General features: G+C 50.3%; 1 protein-coding gene across 1 annotated transcript in view; it reads right to left on the bottom strand.

The window, feature by feature from the left end:
- Positions 1–26,714, bottom strand: part of ADAM19 (ADAM metallopeptidase domain 19) — a 76,260-nt gene that overhangs the window by 25,508 nt on the left and 24,038 nt on the right. The window contains exons 4-7 of the mRNA XM_036282297.1: positions 17,028–17,106; positions 10,970–11,046; positions 2,832–3,024; positions 2,121–2,186 (exon numbers count right to left, since the gene is read on the bottom strand). Coding sequence (XP_036138190.1) covers positions 2,121–2,186; positions 2,832–3,024; positions 10,970–11,046; positions 17,028–17,106 — 415 coding nt within the window. The remainder of the gene's footprint in view (positions 1–2,120; positions 2,187–2,831; positions 3,025–10,969; positions 11,047–17,027; positions 17,107–26,714) is intronic.

The raw sequence follows: 26,714 nt of genomic DNA, 5'->3' as shown, positions 1-26,714 counted from the left end.
AGGCTTTGCAGCCATACTGTCTCTGTCACAACTACTCAGCTCCGCCGCCACAGCTCAAAAGCAGCGGCGGACGGTGCATGCGGACAGTACCGGACAGGACGTGCTCCAGTGAAAGTCTGTTTACAAAAGCGTGGTGGGCTGGATTTGACCACGGGCTAGAGCTTGCAGAAAAGCCCGTCTCAACCTCATGCTTTCTAGGGTGATGGAGGAAGGAAGATAGGGTGTTATCACCCGGCTTTTCCCAACTCTCTCACATTCTGTCTGCATCATGAAAGGTCTCTGCGTTCCTGTTTTCACAGCTGTCCTGTCCCCTATCACACCCCAACTTGCTCTTCCGTCTCCTGGATTTCCCATTACACCTGAGGAAATAGGCGGAGACCCACCCAGGCCCAGGCCGGGGGTGAGCCCTGCTGGGTGGTGTTTACTGCTGACAGTGCACTCTCCGGGCAGCACCGCCATCCCTGTCCGCTCCCTTGCAGAGCCAGGGGAGGAGCCGGGCCTGTGTAAGCGCCGGCTGTAAATCACAGATAAGGCAGCCTCCCACTCCCTGTCTTCCCATCCTTTCAGATTAATTAACTGGCAGGGATACATCTCTGCCTGCAGAGGAGAGGCTGCTGGAAGAGGGGGTGGGGGAGAGGGGGGAGGGGGAGGGACCCGTGAGCCTGAGAACCAGCCTGGCCTACTGTATCCCTCAGTCCAGCCACCATGACTCATTCAAAGCCGAGGACCCTGAGGAATAAGCAAGTTCCCTGTCTCCAGGCAGCATGAGTCCCCCTCTGAAGCAGGATGATAGCTCGAGGCAGAGACAAGAGGCAGAGGCAAGACCGTGGTCCGTGGTCTGAGGCACCTGAGCAGCCAGTTGTCCTCGTGGGGGTTTTCTGTGACCCTGGAGGTCAGGAGACTAAAGACGCCCAATCCCTTCCCCACCCCGCTTCTCCAGCTTCCAGAGACTCGCACCCAGTGGGTGTTTAAGGCCCTGCACCAAGACTCCACTGGGGAGAGCGCAGGGCTGAAGGGGAGGGTCACCCCACTTTACATAGAGTGGCTGTGCTTCTACATGCTTAGCTACTGGGGTCCCAGGAGCTTCCATCTGAGCAAAAAATTCTGTGCTGAAAAAACAAACGGCCCAAGAACACTGTATTAGATGATCTTTGACGCAAAGTTAAAATAGAATCAGAAGAGCTCAGCTTCCTTCCAGAAACCCTCCTGCCAGGGGCCATCGAGGGTTACCTCCCCCCATGAATCTGCTTTAAACTTTGCTCCCAACACTGCTCCCCCATCCTACACACACCAGTCTTTGGAAAGGAAGACAAAAGGGGGGAAAGGCTGCTGAAAAAGCAGTGCCGACATCAGTTAGAAAGCAAACCTCTTCGCAGAGCAGAACGTGATGCCCCTGGACCTGGCATGCCCTTGCCTCCAGCTCCCTGCCCAGTTAACAACTCCTGTCCTCTAAGACAGCTCGAGGCCACCTCCTCCCGCCACTCACACACGAAGGCAGACCCCCCCACCCCGAAGTCTAGTGTTCTCTCCACCACCCCCACTGTGAACTAGGTAGCGTGGCCTTGGGATTCAGCAGTTCTAGGGTACCGCCCAAGAATTTGCATTTTCATAAGGTCCGAGTGCTACTGATAACACTGGTCCAGAACCAGTGTTTGGGAAACCACAGCTTCGGGTTTGGATTGAACACCAACCTGACTATAAAATGGACCCATACACGTGCAAGAAAATTGTAAGTCAGGTGATTCATGTATTATCTGTGCCAAAAAAAAAAAAAGTGTTTTCTTAATGTCTACAGAGACTTCATAGACTCCCCAAGAATAAACACCGATACCTAAAGGTCTTCAGACCCCATCTAAGAAATGTTCGTCCAAATCATGCAAATTGTACTGATTTTTTATCTGATTACTGTATCAGGCTGGAAGAGACTTTTCCTTGAATTCTTTTCCCCCCAACTATGTTTAAAATTGCAAAAGGAGCCCTCAGTCAGACTGAAGGTCAGAGTCATATGACAAAACGCAGAAAAAGGGCGGCTTTAGCATCCATTCCTCCGGGGCAGCTGGGAGCGTGAGGCAGAACTCCCGAGAGAGCAGTGCTGCTCGAAGCCACCGCCTCCCCCTTACCTCCGCATAATCAGCCACGAGGTAAACCTCCACGTACTTCATGGAGTTTAAATCTTCCCTTTTCATCTAAGAAGGAGACACAAGCAGGTCAGAGCTGTGGGAATGGTGGACTTGGCCTCATGTCAGAAAACGGCCAAGCTGTGATGCTGGTTTAATTTTGTGCTTGGGCACCAGGGCCAGTTCCGGCCGTGGTCACCACCACCCTCACGGCGCCCCCCACCTGCCACCTTGGTCACTGCCGGCTGCTGCTCTGGGACCCTGGGTCCTGTCCTCTAGTCTCAGAGAACAATAAGCGGGGTGGCCTGCCTAGAACAGGAAGAACAGGCCGACATACTGGGTGGGAACATGCTGACATCAGGTTCCCCAAAACCATTTACACCACACACCCCTAGTGTCGGGGTAAACAAACACAAGCATTTTGGTCATATGGTTAAGGGGTTATTCCAAAAAGGGAAGTGTAGGGTTGTTTGGGTTTGTTTTTTTCTCACATTTTGAAATTAGCATCTCAGAGTATTTTAAATGTAGTAGGTGTTTTCCCCAAAGCACTGTTCTATCAAGTGCAAGGGTATGCCACACTCAACAATGACTTAGAATAAAAGGAAAAGCTACTTCCTCCTTAGGCATCTCGCTTTAATTCAGAATCACTCCTGGATCCAAAGTAAGAGTCCTCACTTTCCTGTCCCGAGGTTGACGCCTGTGCGGAGAACTCACCCTGCGAGGTCGTTGCTTGACCTGTTTTGTAAACTGAAGGCCCCAGTCCCTGCTGGCAGTTCTAGAGTGCTCGAACCCACAGTTCCCGGGAGGTAGCTTGAGATGTTCAGATCTGTAGATAAGGTGGAGGCCCGCACTGCTGGGGAGGGGCTCGATGATGTAGCTGAGGTTACTGCTCACCACAATCAGGCCTCTGTCAACGGCATAAGGACAATCTCTGGTTAAAGATCAGGGCCCTGGAGAAGTCCCTTGCTCGGGACTTAGTTTCCCCACACACAAAGAGACACAGCTGGCTCTGATCCCTGGTTCTTAACCTTATCATAGGGTCACGCACCCTTTGGTGAGAAGCTGAGGCGAGCTAGGCTTCCTCTCCGGAGAATGCACATGTATGTGAATTTGAACACAATTTCAGGGTTTAAAAGCTTATCTCAAAGAAGCTCAAAAGGTTCTAAAAAGGCTGGACCAGGGACAGTTAACACTCACAAATGACAGGAGGACGAGGATTCCAAAATGCGTCCAAAACCTAAACCTGGCATACGACAAATCACAGGACGGTCAGTTATGGCCTCAGAAAAAGACGGGGTGCTGACCAGACGAAGGACCCCGATCCAAGTCCTGGTCTGAGCTCCAACATGAAATTGCCCAGTGCTCTTCAATAAACTTCTCACATCATTCTGAACCTCAGTTTCCCCGTGTGGAAATGCAAATGATAATTTACTAATGCATGAGGACTCTTGGGATGATGCAACAGGATGACAAGCATCTTTGTCCCTGGAAACCAAAGCCGGAAGCATCATCAATGGCATTCCTGCCAGCCCCAACTTCCCCGTGCCAGCACGGCCGATGGCAGGTGACACCCTCTGGTAGGGTGACATCCATAGCCAAGCATGTGTGACCACTCTTCCTCTCGGTTATGGACACTAGAGTTGAACACAGAACAAAGACATGTTTGTTCATGATGTTCTTTCGCTCACGGGCCCTTACTCTGTACTAGATGTAATCTAGACATAATCCATGTCCTCAAATAATTCCAGCCCACTGGGGGACAGACACTCATTCATTCCACAAGTATTTCCCAAGCTCCTGCTGTGAGCCAGGCACTGTGCTACTTGCTGGAGATGGAGCAGTGAACAAGGCAACCTGCCTGCCCTACTGGAGCTTGGAATCTGAACACGGGAATAAATCGCTACAGTGTATAACAGAGACAACAAAACGGTTTCATCACCCAACACCGATGGATTGGACGCAGCTGCCTGAAGGGTTGCATCCGTGAGGTGAGAAAGAGTGAGAAAGAGTGCTATGACTTATTATCGATCACGACTGCAAATAATCAATAGAAGGGTGAGTAGTCCTGGCCGGTGTAGCTCAGCTGGTTGGAGCACCGTCCTGTAAACCAAAATGTCGCCAGTTCGATTCCCAGTCAGGGAATATACCCAGGTTGCAGGTTTGAACCCTGGTTGGGGTGCATGCAAGAGGTAACCAACTGATGTTTCTCTCTCTTTCTCTCTTTCTTTAAAATCGATAAACATACCCTTGGGTGAGGATTAAAAAAATAAAAATAACCAATGGAAGGGTGAGGAGAGGCCCACGGGCAGGTGTTTGCCGTTCCTGATGCAGTGAGATGAGTATGAGGGAAGGTGCCAGGGCTCTGGGGGAGGAAGAAACCCAGTAATGAGTCCCAGGGGCCCCAGGGGCATTTCCTGGGCTCCCCAAACTCACAAATTAAATAATCTCCACACCAGCCTTTGCCACTCCAAACCGAAAGGACCTCTCTCTTTAGCTGTCTGGATTTCCAGCCCCGCCCCAAACTCCTTGGGACCCCCACCCAGGTTTTGCCCTTTGGGAAGAGCCCGCCGTGCTCTCAGGAGAGACAACGCCAGGCTCTGATCAGCAGCGGCCCTTCCTGGAATCCAGCCTGGCTGACCTCACCCCGCTGCCAGGACGGCTCCCAGGCTGCCTCGCCCAGGCTGACGCAGCAATCCCAGAGCCACTCTGGAGCGGCTCGCTGGCGGGACACCCAAGGTGCTCCCTGGACAGCGAGGGGTGGAAAGGGGGCGAAGAGCAAGGGTCACATCCGCTCCCGAATCCAGACAGGAAAGGGCACAGGGCAGAGCTGCTGCAGGCATCCTGTCCCCAAACGATCTCATCTCGGCTGACCACGGCGCTTCCCGTCACCTCAGTTTCCCCCGATGGCTACAAACTTGGCACACACCGAGGGCTGGACCACGGACCAGCTCGCCGCCGCTTTCGTGCGCACCAGGCTGTGGCTGAGGAGATAACACCCGGTGGATGGAAAGTCCCACGTAGGGAATGGGGAAAGTTCCAGTAGCTGACTGGGCAGCACTTGGCTCGACCTCTGGGCCAATAGGGAAGAGACCATGAGGGTCTAGTGCAGGGTGAATAATGATCATCCCGATGGTAGAAGTGATTGAGACTTTGCTGTGGAACAGGCACTGGGCTGAGTATTTTACTATTGACACCGGCTTCTGTGATCCTTACAGATATTATCCCCCTTGTGCAAATGAGAAAACAGGCTCGGTGAGGTTTGTTAACCGACCCAAATTCACAAGGTAGCAAGGACCTAAGCAGTCTGGTTCCAGGTCCCACAACCTTAACCGGGACCTCACTCACATGTCTCTGTCACAACAGCGCTGCAGAAGTGTGTCAGAAAGATATCCCCAGTTTACAGATGGCTACAGATGACGGGCACCAGCAACCCTCCTCTGAGGTGTGAATGGCCATAACCCAACTGGCCTATCTGAAGTAAGACACCATCATTACCCCATTCCCACATCAATGCTCTAAGGCACTATCATGTATCCCATTTTATAGATGAGGAAACTGAGCCTCAGAGAGATTTCATAACAAGCTCTCATGAGTCCCTGGGGCCAAAGGTTTAAGGTCTGATAGACTCTGGACATGGTGCCCTAATCCTCCAAGCTATGTCTCCATCAGTGAGTTCCACACCTATGGGTCAGACAGCATGAGGATCAGAGCTCCTACAGCTATACATTAGAGTACTCTGCAGAGTGCCTTAAAGATGCAGACGTAGGAGACTTGGATTCTACAGGCCTGGGTATCAGCACCCTTAGTAAGCCCACAACAGTGCCTTGCACAGCCACACACAGGAACTGTGGCCTGGAGCCCGGGCTGGGCAGTAGGAGCCCCCTCTGCACAAAGCCCCTGGCAATTCTGTTTCAGGGAGTGGGCAGATGACAATTTGAGAAGCACAGGCTCAGGACACTGGAGTCCTCTCAGCAATAGGACTCTGTAGCCCTCCCATTTTCCCCCTATGTGGCCCCTGGTAACTCACCCATGTTGCAGTTGCAATCCTCCCAGCCTGCCTGGGGCTGGGGGAGAGGCTGGCACAAGCCCCAGAACTTTACAGTGAACCCCAGCTTTGACAGTCGGGGGGATTTCTGAGACTATAGTCCCTGGGGCCCTGCCCCATCACCACCCCCAAGTCCTGCTAGCTGCCCTCCTGTGAACACTCACCAGTTGTTTATCCTTCCAGCAGCCTCAGTTGATCTAATTTGCTAAATATAAGCACTGGCATAGCTTCTCCAGGGACATTGAGGGGGCCCAGGAGGCTGGGTGGCCGGGACCTCACAAGCTATTCTCCATTCCGCTCTCCAGCCTGTTCCTCGTTGTTAAGAGCTGGAACCGAATGAGATTGCACAGAGGAACCCTGGCAAGCCAGGCTGACAGCAGGCGATTCGGGTTTAACCCCTGAATGACTGCAGGACTGGTCCACACGCACCCTTCAAGGAACCAGGCAAGGCTGCGTCCTGGGAATCTGTTCACTCAGAGCTAAACCTACAGGAACATACCCTACCTCCCTACATCCACATCGGTCCTAAGAGGTCATCATCCTGTTACTCTTCCTTCCTCCCCCCTCAACCCCAATTTGTATCCAAGTGAGGAGTTTCAGGGAGCTTCAAAGGCAGCACAGAAGGGAAGAAAGATGGCAGACAAGTGACTTGCTCCCCTGGGGTGGCACATGTGGAGAGTATGGCCTGGGCAGGGCGGGGCGGGGTGCACACCTGGACTTGAACTCTGGCTCTGCTGTCCACTAGCTGTGTGGTACGTCACTCAACAACGCTGCCCATCTCACAGGGTGGCTATGATAATTGATGGAAGTAATAGGCAATGTTTACTAACAATCAAAGTAACATTTAAAAGAATAGCATATCACCTGGCCGTTTGGCTCAGTGGCTGGAGCATCAGCCCATGGACCAAAGAGTCGCAGGTTCTATACCTCAGTTGTGGTTCTGTCCCTGGCCCTGGTTGGGGTCAGGCAGGAGGCAATCAATTGATGAATCTCTCTCACACTGATGTTTCTCTTTCTCTCTCTCTCCCTCCCATGCTTTCTGAAAAATCAATGGAAAAATATCTTCAGGTGAGGGGAAAAAAAAAGAATAATACATCAAATAGATCACGACAGATGATCTTCTGTGTGTCTTTGCCAGACTTTCTGTGTAATTAAATTTTCCATGCCCTGGCCGGTTTGGCTCAGCAGTTAGAGCGTGGGCCTGTGGTCTGGAGAGACCCGGGTTCAGTTCCCGCTAAGGGCATGTACCTCTGTTGCAGTTTGTCCCCGGCCCTGGATGGGTCGTGTGGGTGGCAACCACTCGATGTGTCCCTTTCACGTCGCTGTTTCTCTCTCTCTCTTTCTCCCTCCCTCCCACTCTACCTGAACAAAAAAATGGAAAAATGTCCTCGGGTGAAGATAAAAAAAATAAATAAACTGATCAATCAGATTTTTAAAAATGGTTTGACTGTAATCAATACCTCTCCTGCTGATAGACAGCGAGCTAGGGACATACACCCACACAGCACAGTGTCTCCACATCCCATGAGTTCAATCAAGAACACTTCAGGCCAGCGCTGTCTAGACTTCTTCACAAACAATCATCGCTCTTTACATTTCTACACTGTGTTAGTTTGTCAAGCAGTTGTGCATGGGAGAAGTCCTATAGACATTGAGGGAGACAGACACTGACATCCCTGATGGAATTGTGCGCCACATCTTTTTACTGGTGTAGTGCATAAGTATCCACAGCTGCCACGCAATTCTCCAAGGGGCCAGTGGCCCAAATAAGATGATGAAGCATTCTATTGCACAGCTGTGTTTTTTTGCAAGGAATATTCCTAATGAGATACACAAGACACTGATAACAGTGGGGAGGGGAGATTCTGTAAATTTGGGGTAAGAGACCTGTCTTTCACTGTACACTCTTGTACTGTTATCATGTATTACTTCTTCAATTAAAGTAGCTTAAAGAGCCCTGGCCGGTTTGGCTCAGCGGTTAGAGCATCGGCCTGCAGTCCAGAGAGACCCGGGTTCAGTTCCCACTAAGGGCTGTTTGCAGTTTGTCCCCGGCCCTGGTTGGGTTGTGCGGGTGGCAGCCACTCGATGTGTCCCTTTCACATCGATGTTTCTCCCCCCACCCCCAGCTGAACAAAAATGGAAAAATGTCCTCGGGTGAGGATACAAAAATAAAAATAAAATAAATAGCTTAAAGAATTGATTTGGAGAGCAGAGGGGGCCTCCCCACCATCTAGAAACTCAGCTGAACTTCTCTGAATCTGTATCATCAGCCTGGAGGTTCCACCTGGTATAAGTCCTACCTATTTCCTCCCATCACAGGAGCATGCTTCCAGGAGAACAGTTGCTAAACAGATTTTCCATTGCGACATCGATTTACGAGCCTGCGCCGGAGCCTTGCGTGTTACACGGCTTGGAGGCTGCAGCTGCTGGAGCTGCTCCTTCTCCAGAGTCCGAGCGCAGCCATCTGGCATAAGTCCCCGGCTCTTAAATCAGTCGAGCCCGCAGACACCCTTGGTTTCTTAAGGTGTGGAGTGAGCCGGCTGGGAAAGTGAGGCGGTGGACCCCACCAGAGGGAAGCATGCAAAACAGAAACACATGGCCGGCTCACGCGGTTTCCCCGTCGGCGCGCCGTGGGAATGGTTTACAAGAGGCCAAGCCAAGTTCCCACCACTCCAGACCAAGGGGACAGAGGAAGGGGCGGAGAGATGCAAGTCACACCTGCCATGCTCCCTTTCCTGCTTCTTGGGAAAGACGGCTGTTTACTTGCAGACTGCAGGTGGCCGTGGCTGGGCCTGTAAACACCACTGGGAGGCCACCAGTTGGCTTGGCTCAACCCAGTCATTTGAGTGGAGGATTGGAGGCCACTGCTATGGCCTCCCAGCCAAAGCCTGTTTCCTGCCTAATTCCCTCCGGCTGACTCACCGCGGAGCCTTACAGAGGAGTCATGGCCCAATTTACAAACAAGCACGTGGGACCTGCAGCCTTGCGTTTGCCAGTGGACCTGGGGAAATCTGAGCACGGTTTCACTGTTATAAAATGGTGTAACACGACTAACTGTGTATGCTGTAGGGTGCTGTAGAGTTAACACAGCCACATTCTCTACCGTGCCTGCCATCGAAGCCCATTTTACAGATGAGGAAACTGAGGGCTCAGAAAACTACTTCCTCCACCCGTGTAGGGCATGGGCACAGAGTGGGCACTCAATACTCACACACTGAATGAAAGAAACAATTATTGAATGAATCAGGTGACAGAGAAGAAGGCCACGCAGCAGAAACTCGTACTGGCTCATGAGAAGCAGCCGTGTGCACATCTTCCCAATTCTGCCTTCGGTGACGCCGTGCTGACAGCTTGAACTGCTCACGGTGGGAATCACACGGCGATGCTGCGAATCAGGGCCTTTTCCTTTCTGCCCTTTCTTTCTTTACTTTTCATAGAAACAGTTTATCAACACTCTGGGTATAGGTTTCACATTACAACCCAGGCAATTATTATGGGCAATAAAAATACAGGATTTTCAGATCATCTCTTTTCCAAAAGGAGAAGAGTGTGGCGGAGTCTAAATAAATGACATTTATGGCTTCAACAGACATGTATAGATCATACTACATGCAAAGCACTCGGGTAGGCTGGAGAGAGAAACAGATATCCGAGATATAAGTTATGTGGTCAAGGAATGACATCCTCAGGGACGTGCACAGGAATCACCGGGTCTTGGTAGATTGTAGACTGTAACCCAGTAGGTTTGGGTGGGACCAGAGACAGTGTTCTGAACAAGCTCCTGGGTGCTGCTGCCCCTCTGCAGGCCACACCTAGGAAGCAAGGGTCCAGGAGGTGACTGGGCGCTCCTAAGTGACAGCCAGGTGCACACATTCGGTATCTATGAGCACATCCAACGCTCACGAATATAGGAATATAGTCCTCTTGTCCACATTTGATACACGAGACCATCGAGGCCCAAGGTCACTCAGCAGGTTAACCGCCACTGGCTTAGCTCAGGGAATGAAGAGTCATTCTCTTTCCCACGTGCCACCTGGTCGGAACTTTCCAGTTAACTTTCTGTCTCGGAAATTACCCTTGCTTCTCCCTTCTCTTCCTGTCCTCTCTTTTCACTAGCTGCCCACGTCCTTTCTCACTGCCTACCAGTGCTTCTACCAGAGAAGAGCAAAGGAGAAGAGGGAATAAACGCTCCAACTCCTCAGTTTCAGGTCATGAACCCCATCTTTTATTTTCTGTGTTCTGATGCTTTGACATCTGTCCCCAGGGTTAGCCAGTTCCCAGAGACAGTAAACAACTCACCAGTGAGCACACCTTTCCAATGTGGCTTTCACCCTCTGGGCCACTGTCCCCCTGCCCTGTTCACCCCAGGCCAGGTACCAGACAACTGGGGACAGCCCCTGAGCCCCAGATCCCACTGGAATTGCTGAAACGAACCAACCCCAAGCTTCACCTGTTCCTTCCTGCACAAACCCCAATAAAGACTTGCCACATCCCGCCCCTACCTCCTGATTGACCGCGCGCCTCCTGCCCCGCGCACCGCAGGCCCCGCCCTCTTGGGATCTCCAGCGCATCAAACCGCCTCGCCAGCGGCAGTCACCTCCTGCTCTGTCGGCTTCGCCAGACCCGGATATCACTAAAACATCAAGTTCCTCAAGTTCCTCCCAAGCTCGGCCCTTCTCAGAACTGGCTTGCGTACACTCTCAATGGACAGCTTCTCGGGGTCCCTGCCCAAGGCCAGCCCCACTTGTCCTGAAAAGCCCACTCCTGGGGAGTGCCAGGTGTCCCCAGCACTGTCGGGGCGTCTTACCTCATTCCCCGGCAGGTGCTGAGCGTGACACTGGACTGTTCTGCCTTCCTCACCGTCCCGTGGTAAAAGCAGTGATTCTAGCAGGGAGAAAGGGGTGGTCAGGACACAGACACCGATAATAAGCACAGCAATGTTAATGTCGCGTGAAGGTCACGGATGATTCTGCACCTAGCCTAAGCGTATAACCTGTAGGGAGCTTTCCAAGCCTCTGTTTTATTTTTATTTATTTATTTTATCCTCACCCAAGAACATTTCTGCATGTATCTTCAGATACAAAGAGAGGGAGAGAGGGAGGAGGAGAGAGAGAGAGACATCGATGTGAGAGAGATACCTCCAGTGGTTGCCACCCACATGACCCCAACCAGGGCCGGGGACAAACTGCAACCGCGGTTCATGCCCTTAGCGGGAACCGAACCTGGAACTCTCTGGTCCGTGGACCAATGCTCTAACCGCTGAGCCAAACTGGCCAGGGCGCCTCTGATTTATTTGCTCTTCATCACAGTCCTGGGAGGTGGGACAGAGCAGATGTCATCATCCCCATTGAACAGATGAAGAAGCTGAGGCTCAGGGAGCAGAGGTTTGCCGAAGGTCCCCTTCTGGCTGGAGGACCAGGACTTCGGAGCTAGGTCGGAGCTCTTTCCATGCAAGGATGTTGGCCACAGGAAACACTGGCTTCTGAGAAGCCTACCTCCCCACTAGAGTCATCTGTGACCCCTACAAGGTGGAACAGTGTCCCCCCAAAATTCATGGCCACCCAGAACCTCAGAAGGTGATCTTATTTGGAATAGGATCTTTGCAGATGTAGTTAAGATGAAGTCATCATATTGGACTGCTGTCCTTTTAAGAAGAGATCACACACACACACACCCCGAAGCCATATGATAACAGAGGCAGAGATTAGATCAATGAAGCTACAAGCCATGGAGCACCAAGGATGGCCAAGGACCATCAGAAGCTAGGAAGAGGCCAGGCACGAGGCTTCCCTGGACTACAGAGGGAGCTAGGCCTTGCTGACGCCTTGATTTTGGACTTCTAGTCTCCAGAGAATACACTTTTATTGTTTTAAACCTCCAAGTTCATAGTTCTTTGTGACAGCCGCCCTAGGAAATGGGGACCCCAGCGTTTCTGCACCTTCCCCGAATCCCTGCATGCCTGACTCAGACTGAACTTGGCACCCACACCCATGGACACACAGAGGTTGGAGGCTGCTCTCCAGTCATTGTGTCTCATGTGGGCTTCCCAGCCCGGCTGGGCTCCTCTGTGACCATAAACAGCTGTGGAGCACCGCTGTGTGCCAGGCCCTGGGCTAGGCCCCAGAGGCACAACGAACACACACACACAGCTCCAGCCTTCGTGGGACTTGCGGTCTGGTGAGGGCCAATGTTAATTAAAGAGCCATACAGAGAGAGGCTTGAAGTCAAGGCTGGAGATGCCGGCAGAGTGGTTTAAAAGCAGGGTACCCGGAGCGGCCAGGAGGCAAACCAGGACACTGCTGCGGGGGCTCCAGTGCAAAACCAGACAAAGGGTGGACAGCGAGGGGTGATAACAGAGGACACGTCCCTACGAGCTCCTTCCCAAGTGGTGGAGAGAGAGCAGCTGGTCAGAAGAGGGAGAAGGTCACACCTCCATGTCAGAGCCCTAAACAGACGTTCAGAGGGATGTAAACGACGGAGCTGCGGCCATGGGAGCTTCCTCCCCCCTCCCCCACCCCACCCCACCCCACCATGCTGAGGCTGAGCAGGGCCAAACAGAAATCGCTGGCGTTTGCCTGCAGACGGTCCAAGGGATCCTCAGCAGGACCATACTTGTTTGTAGATGTTCCTTGGTCCCAGCAGGCAGGAATGTGACCTAGGACACAGCTAATCCACTGTCTATCTTCTCTGGCTCCATCCCTGCCCAGGTCTAGGGACAAGCATTGCCTAACGATGAGGGATTCTGGCACGTCCAGGCAAGGTTTAAATGCAAGCTCCATACTGACCAGCTGCGTAAACAGTTGCACAACCCCTCTCTGACCTCCAGCATCTTCAGTCTCCACCTCAGGGAAGGTTGTGAGTACCTCCGGGACTAGTGCGGGGCACTTCGGAGCTCGGGCAACAAGCACAGTAATCCTTGGTCAAAAGCAGAATATGGCCTCGAGGGAGAGAAAAGCTCGCCAAGGGGCTGAATCTTTGGCCTCAGCTGTACCAACTCTATGCCCACCCCGCTGAGCCATGCAGCCAGATCACAGTAGAGGCCCGGCTGGCACTCAACCCAGGCGCCTTTTCGCCAGCTGGCTCCTCCACCCTTTCACGCTCAGGCAGTCAGGAGGAGGGACAGGCACCAGCCCCTCTTTTTGCATCAAACTCTGAACTTGAAACAAGTCAGATCCTGACCTTCAGTGGGGCACACAGGAGAGCCACCAGGCCGGGGACATTCTGCAGCACCTGTGAAAGAAGGGAGGGGGCACGCCCCTCCTTCCAGCCGGATTCCACCTGCCTTCAGGCCGGCCTGTCACATGGCTTCTCCGCCTACCCTCGGCTCTGGGGCCTGGAGGCCCACGGTCAAGCATTCAAGCATTCACGGGCCTGTATGGGGTAAATGGGGCTCACAGATACTGGAATGACAGAGTCAAGAAGTTCAGGAATGTGGGTCAGTTTTGAAAATCCTGGTTATCTCTACAAATGAAGAGAATTCAGATCCAGGGATGGGCGTGAAGGGTCCTTGTGCCTCCTGCCTTGTTGGGACTGATGCTGACAGTGATCACGGGCTGGGTGCTCTCTGAAATAGCATCCCAAGTGGCTTTTGCAGCATGCCTTAAATTTCCAAAGGGCTTTCACACGCAGTGTCACATGTACAGTAATACCTGCCATTCAGTGTTAGTAAGAATAACTAACATCCATCCAGCCTTTAATACTGGATAAACCTCTAACACAGATTTAAAAAAAATTCAGACCAATGCCTGATAAGGTAGATATTATTATTCCCATTTTTTAGAAAAGGTTGGAGCCCTGGCCGGTTTGGCTGAAGTGGTTAGAACATCAGCCTGCAGACCAATGAGTCGAGGGTTCGATTCCGGTCACAGGCACGTACCTCGGTTGCAGTTTGTCCCCAGTCCTAGTCGGGTCGCGCGATGTTTCTCTCTCACATCGATGTTTCTCTCTCTCTCTCTCTCTCCCTCCCTCCCACTCTATCTGAGAATACGTAAAAAAATATCCTTGGGTGAGGAATAAGAAAACTTTGGAGAGGTTCTGTCATCCCCAGGCCACAGAGCAAAGTGGAGATTCAAACCCGAACAGCTGACTTCGGACGCCATGCTCTGCCTCCCCGGAGAAGCAGACAGCAAAGTACACGCCCATTCACTTGTCAAAGACTATTATCTTCTAGCACCAATGGAGATCTGAGTTCTAGTCCAAGCCTTGCCATTTGCTGGTTATCTGAACTTAAACATGTTACTTTTTCTCTTCTCTCAATTCTCTCATCTGTAAAATGTGACGTTGGAAGCGATGTTTATAAATTCCCATAAAACCAGTGATTCATCTTACTCTTCCATAGCCCTGAGAGTCAGATCTTAACATGTCCAATTTTCTGAAGAAGAAACTCAACACTAGTGTAGTCAAAAGGGTTGTTTAGGGTCAAATAGCTGAAGCCAAGACTAAAACCCTGGCTTCAGACCCCAAACTCTGTAACTCTTTCTACTGGAACACATTCTCAGATCCATTCCCCCAGCGATCTGACCTACATTGGGGCTGTAGCCCACAGGCCAGCAGATGATGAGTTTGATAAGGTTCCCAGAACTCCCGCTGCCCCAGGGCAAGTTTGGTAGTAGAGTATGGTCCTCAACATTTGGGTCAAATGCAGCTAAATTTCTCTTTGGGTCTTCCCCCTGGGGCTGGGAGGGGGCTTTGGTGTCCAGTACCAGGGGATGTAAGAAAACAATGACTTGTGCCAGACTTGGGTCAACAAGACCTTCAGGAAGGAGGGGCATTCAGGGAATGGGGGAAGTGCTCTGCCTAATTCTGAGAGCACAAAGAACAGTCGTGAAGTCATTGCATTCCTTCTCAGCTTCTCTGCCTGTGGGGGCCACCCGAGGGGGCTTTCATAGCAGGAAGCATGAGCTCACAGCCAACTCGTGCACTGAGACCCATTCCGGAGCGGCTGGTGTACCCGTGCAGAGCCCAGCCTGCAGGGAGGTGCTTGGTGAGGCTGTCGTGGCCAGGGCTTTCGGGGCATGCCTGTTCTCTCCCCGGAGACACAGAACAGAAATCTTGAGGAAGGAAAAAGTTTTGACCAAGGGGCATTGAAGAACATGGGAGAGGACACGCCACACTGGACAGCCTACCCAGACTCACACTCAGGCAGGGATACTTTAAAGAATGGGCCATGGGGGGGGGGGGGTCTGCGGTTCCACCCGAAGCTGCTGGAGGAACACAGAGGCAGAGGGGCCTGTCCTGCTGTCTTCGTGCCATACCTCCCACTCTACTCGCCACTAAGTCCATTGCGACCTGCCCCAAGGCTCCTGCCACAGTCTGTCTTCCCCTCTCCTTCAGCCCATCTCGTCAGCCCAGGGTCTGAGAAGGTCAGTGCAACCCCGAGTGCCTCCACTTGGGCACTAGAGACATTCAGGGCCAGTCAATTCTCTGTGTGGAAACTGTCCTGGGCATTGTAGGCTGGCAGCATCCCTGGCTCTGTCTTCTAGGCGCCAATGGTATCCACCTCTCAGTCATGACAATGTAACTGTCTCCGGACATTGCCTAGTGTCCCCCTCCTTTGCTGGCTGAAATGGTCAAACAAATAGAATATTTTAGGTTAATTGCATTGGATTAAAATTGGTATAAATCATCATGAATCATATTTTCTTTGCTTCATGTTAGTTACCCGTATATGGACAAAAGTTTAAGTAAATGAATGATTTTTTTTTTTTTATCTTCACCCGAGGACCTTTTTGTATTTATCTTCAGATAGAGCAAGAGAGAGTGAGGGAGGAAGACAGAGAGAGAAACATCGATGTGAGAGAGACACATCAACTGGTTGTCACCCACACGACCCTACTGGGGCTGGGGACGAACCACAACCAAAATACATGCCCTTAGTGGGAACCGAACCCTGGACTCTCTGGTGCGTGGGCCGACAGACACTCTAACTGCTGAGCCAAACTGGCCAAGGTGTAAATAAATGATTTAAAACAAAATCCCTCCTGCCTGAGAACCACTGCTCTGAGCCTATGATTCAAGCGGGTCCCCAGGTAGGAAAAGCTAGCAAACCATAGAATGTGCATGGTTCACCACCTTCAGTGTTCCCCAGCAGGCAATCATGAAGCCAACTAAAATGTATCCATCTGAAATTCCATTTTTTAAAAAATAATTTTTCTTTATTGATTTTAGAGAGAAAGGGAGAGAGAGAGAAACGTCGATGAGAAAGAACATCCATTGGCCACCCACTGGGGATCAGGCCCAAAACCTGGGCATGTGTCCTGACCAGGAATCGAACTGGCGACCTTTTGGTTCATGGGTCGATGCTCAACCAGTGAGCCACACGGGCCAGGCATGAAAAATCATTTTGTAAATGACAAATGTCTGTGTGAACCTCCATACTCAAAAGAACGACTTTGAGGGGTAAAAAAAATACCCAATATGGATGCAGCAGCCAAGTAAAAAATAAAACGCTGTCATAACTTAAAGTCACATTAAAAAGGCGGACTACAAAACCTTCCATATCCAAATGACAAAGGAACAATTAGACATCTGACCGGGTAAGATGACAGGATCACCTGTAAATCATTCCTTTTGCTTAGACTTCTGTTAATACGTGAGTAATTAACATAACGCAAAGAAAATTATGCTTCCGATGCAATTCTCCTAAAATAGTTTTTGTTTGACCATTTCAGCCAGCAAAGGAGAGGGCGCACTTAGGGAGGACAGGTCCGCACTTGGCCTGTCCCGCTGGCTCCCTGGGTCTCCAGTGAGGGGAAACCAAGGCCCGGAGGAAGCAGCACCTCCACTGTGTCCCACCACGTCCTCACTTCCCGGGGCGGGACAGAGAGGGGCAGCCGCGTGCTGGCTGTTTGCTGGCCAGAGCTTACCTCAGATCTCAGCGTGGTGGTTTGAGGGCGGCCACTTGCAGTATAATGGGTTTCTGTGTAGTCTGGAGCAAAAAGGTGCCTGCAACGAAGAACAGACATTTGTCTCCCGAGGTGATGGACTCCACCCTCCTGGGAACTAACCGAGGCGGAACTGCTTCCCTCGGCTCCGTGCAGAAGAAACGGGGCGGCCCTGAGGGTCTGCTATGCACTTTACATTCGTGGGGCTCATCCTGTAGTTCAGACAACCAGGCGGGGTCAACCGGACTAAAGCCGTGCCTTAAACTTTTGCTGGGTCCTGGGAACACACACGTGCAAACACACACTCCAAATGTACCTGGACTGGTTTTCCTACACGGCGTCCACCAACTTTTAGTATCCGCACACCCATTTGTCTCTAAGGGAATACCTCTCCCCTGCTGCACGTTTTGGTGAGACTGTCAATCAAGGTGTCCTCCCTGGCCCCAGCCAAGGGGGCATGATCCAAGCGAAGCCAGTGGAACAAAGTCACCACAGATGAACGGATGGGAGCAATTCGCCTGTTCCCTGTCCCTGCTGAGTGGATTCCTGAAGCTGCCTCAGCCTGTCCTTCCTGAGCCCTGGTGCTTCAGATTTCCCGAGACCCGGTACACCTATGCATCACCCTTCCAGTGAACTACTTTCCAAGATAAGACATTGGTTTTTCTTTGGCTACAGACCCCCTGAAGCTGAGGTTAAGAATCCCTCACCAAAGGAAAGGCGATGCCAAACAAGGTTCCCAGAATTTCTCTAAAAGTAAATAAAGAGCTAAACGGATGCTTCAGCAAGCTCAGCCACACTTAAAGCAGAACACACCTACAGAGAGTCAAGGTCGAGGGGCAAAGGGGTTCTCATGGAAGAGAAATTGGAGTCAATCAAAAAAATTAAGTGGATCTATATGTACTAATTGGAAAGAATGTCTAAAATTGAGTTAGATAAAAAAAAATTTTTCAAGAAAGCACACATTTTAAAAATCCCTTTAAATGAAAAATACTAGTAGTACACCCTAGTGCAGCGGTTCTCAACCTTCCTGATGCCGCGACCCTTTAGCACGGTTCCTCACGTTGTACGTGGGCGCATCTGCACGTGGGCGGACCCGCCTGGAGACGGATAGAGGAGCCGTGTCTGGGTTCCTAAGACCACCAGAAATATGTGTTTTCCGATGGTCCTAGGCGATCCGTGAAAGGGTCCTTCAACCCCCAAAGGGGCCGTGACCCACAGGTTGAGAGCCGCTGCCCTCGTGTGTGCTCTGAAAACGGCTGGGAAAGCTAATGCCCGCTGCGAATGGTGGTTGTCTCGGGGGACTGCTGTTCACCACGTCAGTTACATACGTCAGTTCTGAAAACCAGTTCATTTTTAAAAACAATGATCACGCCTTTATTTTGAAAACTGAAAACCGAATTTGAAACTCCTTTTCAGTAAATGACAATACAGGCCGAGGGCAGCACAGAAAGCCAAGGGAATCTGCAGGGACCACTCCGATTCTGGAAGAGGTGACAGTTCTCAGAAAGACGGGGTCATCGCAGAGTCTCCAGAGTCACTTCCAGCTCTCGGCTCGGGGCTCCTGCTCTCCGAGTCCCCTCTGCCCTTAGGGGGCAGTCAGAAGGCAAATGCCACAGGAGTGATCGCTTGTATTATGTCAAGCCCTTCAACATCCAGCCTTGGACAAGAAGAAGCTCAACAGGGAAATGTAAAAATAGAGTAAAGCCCCAAACCCAGCATGCGTAGAGAAACTCCCATCACATGGAAACTCTGGGGCAGTAGCTAACTGGCCGAGTTCTGTCTCCCAGCCCTTTCTTTTTCCCCCGAGCATCTAAGCAGCCTAAAATCTAGGGAGAAGTCACCCATTTGTCTGAGGGAGAAGAACTGTGGGCCCCATGGGGACAGAGGCCAAGCTACTCTGCTCACCAGTATGTATCAGCGTTTAGCATTTACTCAATAAAAGAATGATTAAAGTGCCCTGGCCGGTTTGGCTCAGCTGTTGGAGCATCGGCCCGTGGTCCAGGGCGACCCGGGTTCGGTCCCCACTAAGGGCACGTACCTTGGTTGCAGTTTGTCCCTGGTCCCAGTTGGGGTTGTGTGGGTGGCAATCAGTCAATGTGTCTCTCTCACATCAAAGTTTCTCTCTCTTTCTCTCTTCCTCCCTCTCTCCCTCCCGATCTATCTAAAGATAAATGCAAAAAAAAAAAATGACTTAACTGATTACTGAATGAAGGCACGGGTAAATGAAGGAGTAAGTAATGAGTTGGTCAGCATGCTAGGAGCTGAGAACTAGGTCTTGAGTCCGAGAGACTGAGGTCTCAATGTCAGTTCTGACATTTACTGTCTCTATGGCCATGAGCAAGTCACTTTATCCCTCTAAATGTCTGTTTTCTCTTCTTCAGGAACAAAGATAATATCCTTGCTTGATAGGACTGTCATAAGAGTATGATAAAACGCATGAAAAGGGCTTAACACCAAGTGGGTACAGAGTGGAACTCAGTAAAGGTTAGTGATGATCATCACTGCTTTAAGAACCCAGCAAAAATGGTGGAATTTACCTATTTCCCTCTAAATCTCCCCAGCCTGTAACTCTCCAGTATCCTACCTGAGAGCAGTAAGAAAGCAATGAGCTCATTCCTGCAGCCCCGCTTCCTGGGTCTGGTTTCACAGACTGCCTAATGGACAGCTAGGCAGGGGTTCAGAGATTAATGGTCCATCTGGGTGCCAGTGGGGCATAAAATTTCCCACAGAAAATGCACTCCTGATAAATACATTCTCGGCCTCTTCTCGGTCTTAGGGGGAGAAATGAGATTCATCTGGTGACATTAAGATACTCCAAAGAGCCCTGGCCGGTTTGGCTCAGCGGTTAGAGCGTCGGCCTGCGGACAAGAGAGTCCTGGGTTGGGTTCCCACTAAGGGCACGTGCCTCGGTTGCGGTTTGTCCCAGGCCCCAGCTGGGGTCGCATGGGTGGCAACCAGTTGATGTGTCTTTCTCGTATCAATATTTCTCCCTCTCTCTCTCTTCCTCCCTCTCTCCCTCCCACTCTATCTGAAGATAAATGCAAAAATGTCCTTCGGTGAGGATAAAAAAAAAGATGCTCCAAAGAAAGCCTTCCAGAGCGAACCTCACAGGTGACCACATTCTAGTCAGTCCTCGGGCACTCACAGGACACTCAGAGCCTCAGCATTTAAAGGGACTTGAGGAATCATAGCCAAACTCTGGCTCCCTAAGAGCAGGGGACCTGGCTGCCTTGTTTACGGCTTCTCCCCAGCTTCCAGCTCCTACCAGGCAGGCAATACAAGTTTATTTGGTGAATAAGTGGAGGAATGAATAAATGAATGAACCTTCTACCTTGCAGAGGAATCTGCCAGATGGCCATTCAGCCCTGGACATATCCAGTGACAAGGAGCTCCCCAGACCACCCACTCCATATTTGACCATATCTAGTAGTTAAAGAAAGTTCTTACATTGAACCAAAAACTACTTCTCACTGGTAGTTCTGTCTTCTGAATCTACAAGGGCCAATCTGCTTCTTCCTCTACCTAATAACCCTGTGGGACCAGCAACATCAGCACTGCCTAGGAACTAGTTAAAAATGCAAACGGTTGGGCTTCATCCTAGATATACTGAAGCCAAAACTCTGGGGTTGGGGTCTAACCATCTATTGTGACAACTCTGAGTGATTCTGAGCAGAACCACCGCCCTACACAACAAGATTTCAACATACTTTTAAGGAAGGTAAACTTCAGAAACATCAAAAAAACCTCACCTTCCAGCCCCCACCACCTTCCTGCCTCCACCACATCCTGGACCTTTCTGACACTGGGAAACCCAGACAAGTTGCAATCAAAACAGTTCACATGCATGTAAGTGTTCAATTATTTCACCTTCGAGACACACCCCGAGGAAGGTACTAAGCCTTTCCCCATTTTGTAACGGAGGACACTGGGAACCGGGACCTGGAACTGTCCAAGCTCTCACAGTGTCAGGGCCAGGTTCAAAGCCAGGTCTGCTGGTCCTGACCAAACTTTTAAAGCAGCTCTCTGCTGTTTTTCTTAGAAGGTGGAAGCATAAAATTAAAGCACCGCCAAGAACCCGGAGTCCAAAACACAATTTAGTGGTGATGACAGCGACCTTGAGGACACATGTGCTGTCACACAAAGGAGATGAGACGAAGTACAGAGAGGAGAAATAGGTATAAGCAAAGCACAGGGCAGGAAGAAGATGGACATGTGAGAACTTCAGGGCGAGTTATTTTTCTTTTGTTGAAATAACAAGCCTTTCCCCCAATGGGGTTGCAGATGTTGGCCAGGAAGGTCCTTCCTTCTTGAAGCAAAAGGAAGGGTCATGTTTCATCACCACCATCTGTGCAATTTTACTGATAGATGAAATGCTGCTCTCGAATGCTCCCCACTGCCCCAAGCCAGGCCCATCTATGCTCATGTGGTCACCGACACTGCTCTCAGGACTAAAGACACTGCTGTCCCCTCACAGGGGGGCCACAGGGCCACTGAGCAGCCCCGCTCGGCCCAGCCACCCCTTCTCTGACCACATCTTGTTCCCATCTCCTCCCTGACAAGGAGCTGGCTCAGCAGATCGGCAGGAAGCCGTCTCTCACCGCTGCAGTGTATTAGGACTTTCAGGAAACGAGTTGTGAGTGATGTGTGTCCAGGAAGAGAGAAGGGCTATCTAAGATTTCCCACCCCGCCCCCTCCTTTTTCTGGCTTTGATGGAAAAGCGGTTTCTGTGTACCCTCCGGCCCTCCCTGAGATCCTCCCGCCGGTCCCTCGGGGCTCACAAGCCCACAGGCAGGTTGTGTCCACATCCCATCCCATGCTAATAGCAGCCAGCACAGGAATGTCCACTTGGGAGAAACCCAGGCTGCCCAGACCCCAAAGTCCTTGAGCAAAACCCACATCTTCCGAATCCCACCTGGGAAAACAAGCCCCCAGATACCAGACATAAAGCATAAAGTTGCTCTCCGGGGAAGGATAATGAAATGCCCACGGTAGCCTGGGTCCTGTGTGCACATGTAGCCAGACCCCAAAGGTGCACTGCCCTGACCCACCTTTCCGAGAGTTCAGAGGCTTTAAACCCAGCACCATCCCTTTAAGGACTATTTACTGCCAGACACACTCTAAGCTTTAGCTCAAAGCAAACTTGCAAAATATCTCTAAGATCAACCCTCCTTCCTGCTTTCAAGACCAAACTACCTTGAAAAACAGCCTAAGGCTCAGTGGAGGCAAACATTACTCCACTCATCCCAGCGGCTATTTTTACTGATACCTTCTTCCCCTGGTTCTTGGTCCCATCTTGCTCTTGCAAGAGTATCCGGGTACTTAGACACTAGTGATGGTTGGGAGGTGCGGCCTTGCTGGTCCCTCTTATTTTCCCTGGATTTGCCTGCCTGTGTTGGTGATGATATAAGCCTCTTGCATTTCTTGCTCATACTCTTAGTGCCATTATTGTGAGACTTAGCCCAGTAACTGCACTACATCCGGAAATGCTGTGAAAAAATATAAAATCCCAGGCCCCATCCCAGACCCACTGAGAATTATATCCTCTAGAGAAGGGCTCGGAAATCTGTGGTTTTAATAGTTTTTCCAGGTGATACTTTTTCAGGCTCTGAGAATTCTCCTGTTCCACTTGAATCCATTTTAACAGTTTAGATTCTTTTCCCCATTTCTAGGGTTCAGAAAGCTCTGGTTTGAGTACCAGCCACACTACTCTCTAGATGACTGTCCTTTCAAACCCTGAAAATGAGTCAAAAGATGCCTGAGGTCCCTTGCAATGTCATACAAGGGCACTTGTAGGTCACTGACTCAGAGAGGCCAGTTTAAGGTCCTTTGGCAAAGACGACTTACAATGAATTAGGTGGCTTCTATAACTAGAACAAACTAGAATGTGAAGACCTGATAAGATATGCTAGCCATGCGCACGATTTCCACCCAGTGAAACGGGAGCTCCAAAGGTAATGTAGGGCTCTACGGCTCCCAGGACAGTAATTCACAAACTGTGTATCTAATTCAGCAATCTATCTCAACATTCCTTTCTCCCAGTTTTTAAACCAGTTTTATCATCTTGCTGGTCCCCCCATTCGTCGGTGAATAAAACTGGATGGGCACTGGATGAGTAGGGTTTCACTGGCGCCCCCATTTCCTGGTGAACAGAGGGATGATCATACCTCACAGCATCCTCAAGAAGATCAAACAAGGAAATACATTCAAATGTTAGTTCTGAAGCTTAGTTCTGTGAGTTTGTGCCTCAGTTTCCTCATCTATAGAATGGGGGAAATGCCACCGTGGCAGATTTGGCTCGGTGGTTAGAGTGTCGGCCCCCAGACCAAGGGATCGCGGGTTCAACTCCGGGTCAAGGGCACATGCCTGGGTTGCAGGTTTGACCCCCATCCCTGTCGGGGAGCCTCTTGCATTTCTTGCTCATACTCTTAGTGCCATTATTGTGGGACTTAGCCCAGTAACTGCACTACATCCGGAAATGCTGTGAAAAAATATAAAATCCCAGGCCCCATCCCAGACCCACTGAGAATTATATCCTCCAGAGAAGGACTCAGAAATCTGTGGTTTTAATAGTTTTTCCAGGTGATACTTTTTTTCAGGTTCTCACATCAATGTTTCTCTCTCTCTGAAAATCAATGGAAAAAATATCCTCAGGTGAGGACTAACTAAAAATAAAAGTGAAGTGGGGGAAATGAGACAATCTACTGCCTAGGGGGGCTGCAGAATGTTAGAAGACTGCCCGATGAAGGGCATCTGTTCAAACAGAATGAACAAATGCAAAAGAACTCCTTGAACAGTGTCAAGTATTTGTGTTTGACGAATATCATTGGTATCATTTTCTCCAGAACGAGCTGGGAAATCTTAGCCATTGTTACATAGAGATAATGAGTTTTTGAGGGTTTGTAATCTAGTTTCTCTTCTCTTGGGTATGTTTGGAAATTTTAATATTAATTTTTTTTTTTATCCTCACCCGAGGATATTGTTTCATTTTTTTTTTGTTCAGATAGAGTGGGAGGGAGAGAGAGAAAGAGAGAGAGCAACATCGACGTGAAAGGGACACATCGAGTGGCTGCCACCCGCACGACCAACCAGGGCCAGGGACAAACTGCAACCGAGGTACATGCCCTTAGCAGGAATCGAACCCGGGTCTCTCTGGACCGCAGGCCAACGCTCTAACCGCTGAGCCAAACCGGCCAGGGCTAATATAAATATTTTTAAACTAGATAGGTGCTACTATGCTAATCACGGGCTACTCGGCCTGTTTCCCTGTCAAGTGAAAATGGTGATGCTCAGGACAGGCGGGCACTGGGAAGGGTCCGAGAAGAGCTGTTCTAACACAACAGGCAATGCTTGCCCATATTTGGGGCAGTAATACAGCAAATTCGGTAAGAATTGCTTTGTTTTCTTTTGCTTTTGAAGAAGAAGAAAGAAAGGGGGAGAAGAGATGGCTTGAGCTGTTTCAGAACCAAGATTTCCCAACCAGTGCTCATTCCACCCTTGACTCCGGAGGAATGGAAATGAACAAACGTGCCAAGGCCCAGCCAGCCTGAAGCCAAATAAGGGACGGACACGTCCAGGGGCCCACAGGCAGAGACATTACTTTCTGAGGGAACAGAAAGGCCACACAAGCGGGAACGTTAAAGGTTGCTCCCAATCCAGAGCAGGGATCTCCTGTCCCGAGGACTGACTTGAGCAAGCACCGTCGCTGCCCGGCATCCAGCTCCAGCGGTCGCACTGTGAAGCAAGATGGCACCACCCGCAAGCCTGGCCAAAAGCCAAAGCTACTTGGCATGTTTTTTATTTAACCTTCTGTTAAGGAAGTTTCCCAACAATGCATTAAATCAACACTCCTTTTCACCAACCACTTCCCATTACATCTTCTCCCAGTCCCCACCAGACCTGGTCCCCTTCTGACCAGACCCTGATCCCGTGTTTGGCTTTTATGTTAAATACCAAAGGATGTTTGGATAAGTACTGTTTACTCCTTTGGTCAGCAGGGTCTTTATTTAATCCTCGTCAGGCCTCCCTCTTGGCTGCCTCTGCAAAGATGAGCAAGCTCTCTACGCAAATGGGGTTGACTTCTTGGGATCAGGGAGCTTCGCAGGCAGGGGCCTGCGGGGCCCTAAAAATGGCTCACCCAAGTAAAGTTTACAGTTTTGTTTTAGTGTCCTGAACAGCCCACTACGAGTATTTATTGGAAATGGGCAAGAACAGTTAAGGGAAAGATTTTTACTATTTCTGAGAAAGATAAAGCAAAACATTGCTTTGACAGTAGCCTCCTAGCAACCAGTTTTTGACACATAACCACAAGCTTATCAGATTTACCTGAAAGAATGGACCAATGAAGACGTCACTGACCACATTGCGGAGATAAACTTTATGGATAAGACGCAGCGGAAGTTAAGAAAATGAACATCTAAGATCACAGGACCTTTGAGAAAATGCTTAGAAAGAAGGGACTAGGTGGACCATCCCATGAAAATAAACCAAATAAACCAAAAGCATGTGGGTGAAGACCACAAAACAACTTGCCCTGCAGGTGGGTGCCGGGCCCTCTCAGGCTCTGATTAAATAAGTCTTGCCCGGCGTTTCTTTGCATCCTAAAGCAGAAACCACAGCCGAAGCACAAGTCAAGAAGGTCAGAACTTGGAAAGCCCTCCTCCTTCGTAGTGAACATCTATTGTCCTGGCCCCCAGCATCCCTGCCACCTTCTTGGGACAACAGTGCCCGAATTTACACTTAGAGAAATGTTCCCCTTTTGCTACACGCTGACTGGGAGCACTCGGAGTCGGTTGTACAAGCCAGTGCGATCAGGTCTCATTTAGCTGAATTTCAAGATGAGTGACACCTGGTGAAAATGGCTGAGTCACCCCACTGGTGGCACCTGAGAAGACTGAATTCTTAGATCTTGTCCTTTCCAAGCTCCGGTCCTTCACTTTTTCCCTCATTCTACGTGCTGTCCCGTATCCTTTCCATGAAGTTTTTTTTGGGGGGGAAGGGGTGTTAGTGCAGAAATTACAGAGTCTACAGCAGCAAAAGAATCTTTTGTTTGTTTGTTAATTCTCACCAGAGGATAATTTTCCATTGATTTTTAGATAGAATGGAAGGGAGTTTAGGAGGGAGAGGGAGGGAGATTGGGAGAGAGAGAGAGAGACATTGATGTGAGAGAGACACACTGATTGGTTGCCTCCCACAGGACCCTGACCAGGGCCAGGAATCTAGCCTGCAACCCAGGTATGTGACTGGGAATCAAACCCGCGACCCTTTAGTCCACAGGCCAACGCTCTAACTGCTCAGCAACACCGGCCAGAGCAGTGAAAGAATCTTTATATACCACTCTCTCTGTGCAATGCTTTTCCCATTTCACTTTCACAGATGAAGAACTTGAAAATGGGCAAAAACAACATATCCAACATCGCACACTTATCGCACAGTTAGACTTTGCTTCTAAACCCATCAGTCTAAATAAACTAAAGTAAGCTAAATGTCCATGGTAAATAATCCAAGAGTCAGGCCATCCAGACACTCCCAGAGGGCAGAGAGGAAGGATGTGCACGCATCTCATCAATAACTACTTAGCAAGCAGCATAACACTGTACACACCGCGGGGCACGTGGCATCAGGGAGACCAAGTTCCTCCTGGCTTGAGTCCATCGCCTATTTGCTCTGGGT

Source organism: Molossus molossus, unplaced genomic scaffold, assembly GCF_014108415.1.
Source record: "Molossus molossus isolate mMolMol1 unplaced genomic scaffold, mMolMol1.p scaffold_m16_p_4, whole genome shotgun sequence".
Classification (NCBI taxonomy): Eukaryota; Metazoa; Chordata; class Mammalia; order Chiroptera; family Molossidae; genus Molossus; species Molossus molossus.
This window is presented reverse-complemented; position numbering and strand designations above follow the sequence as displayed.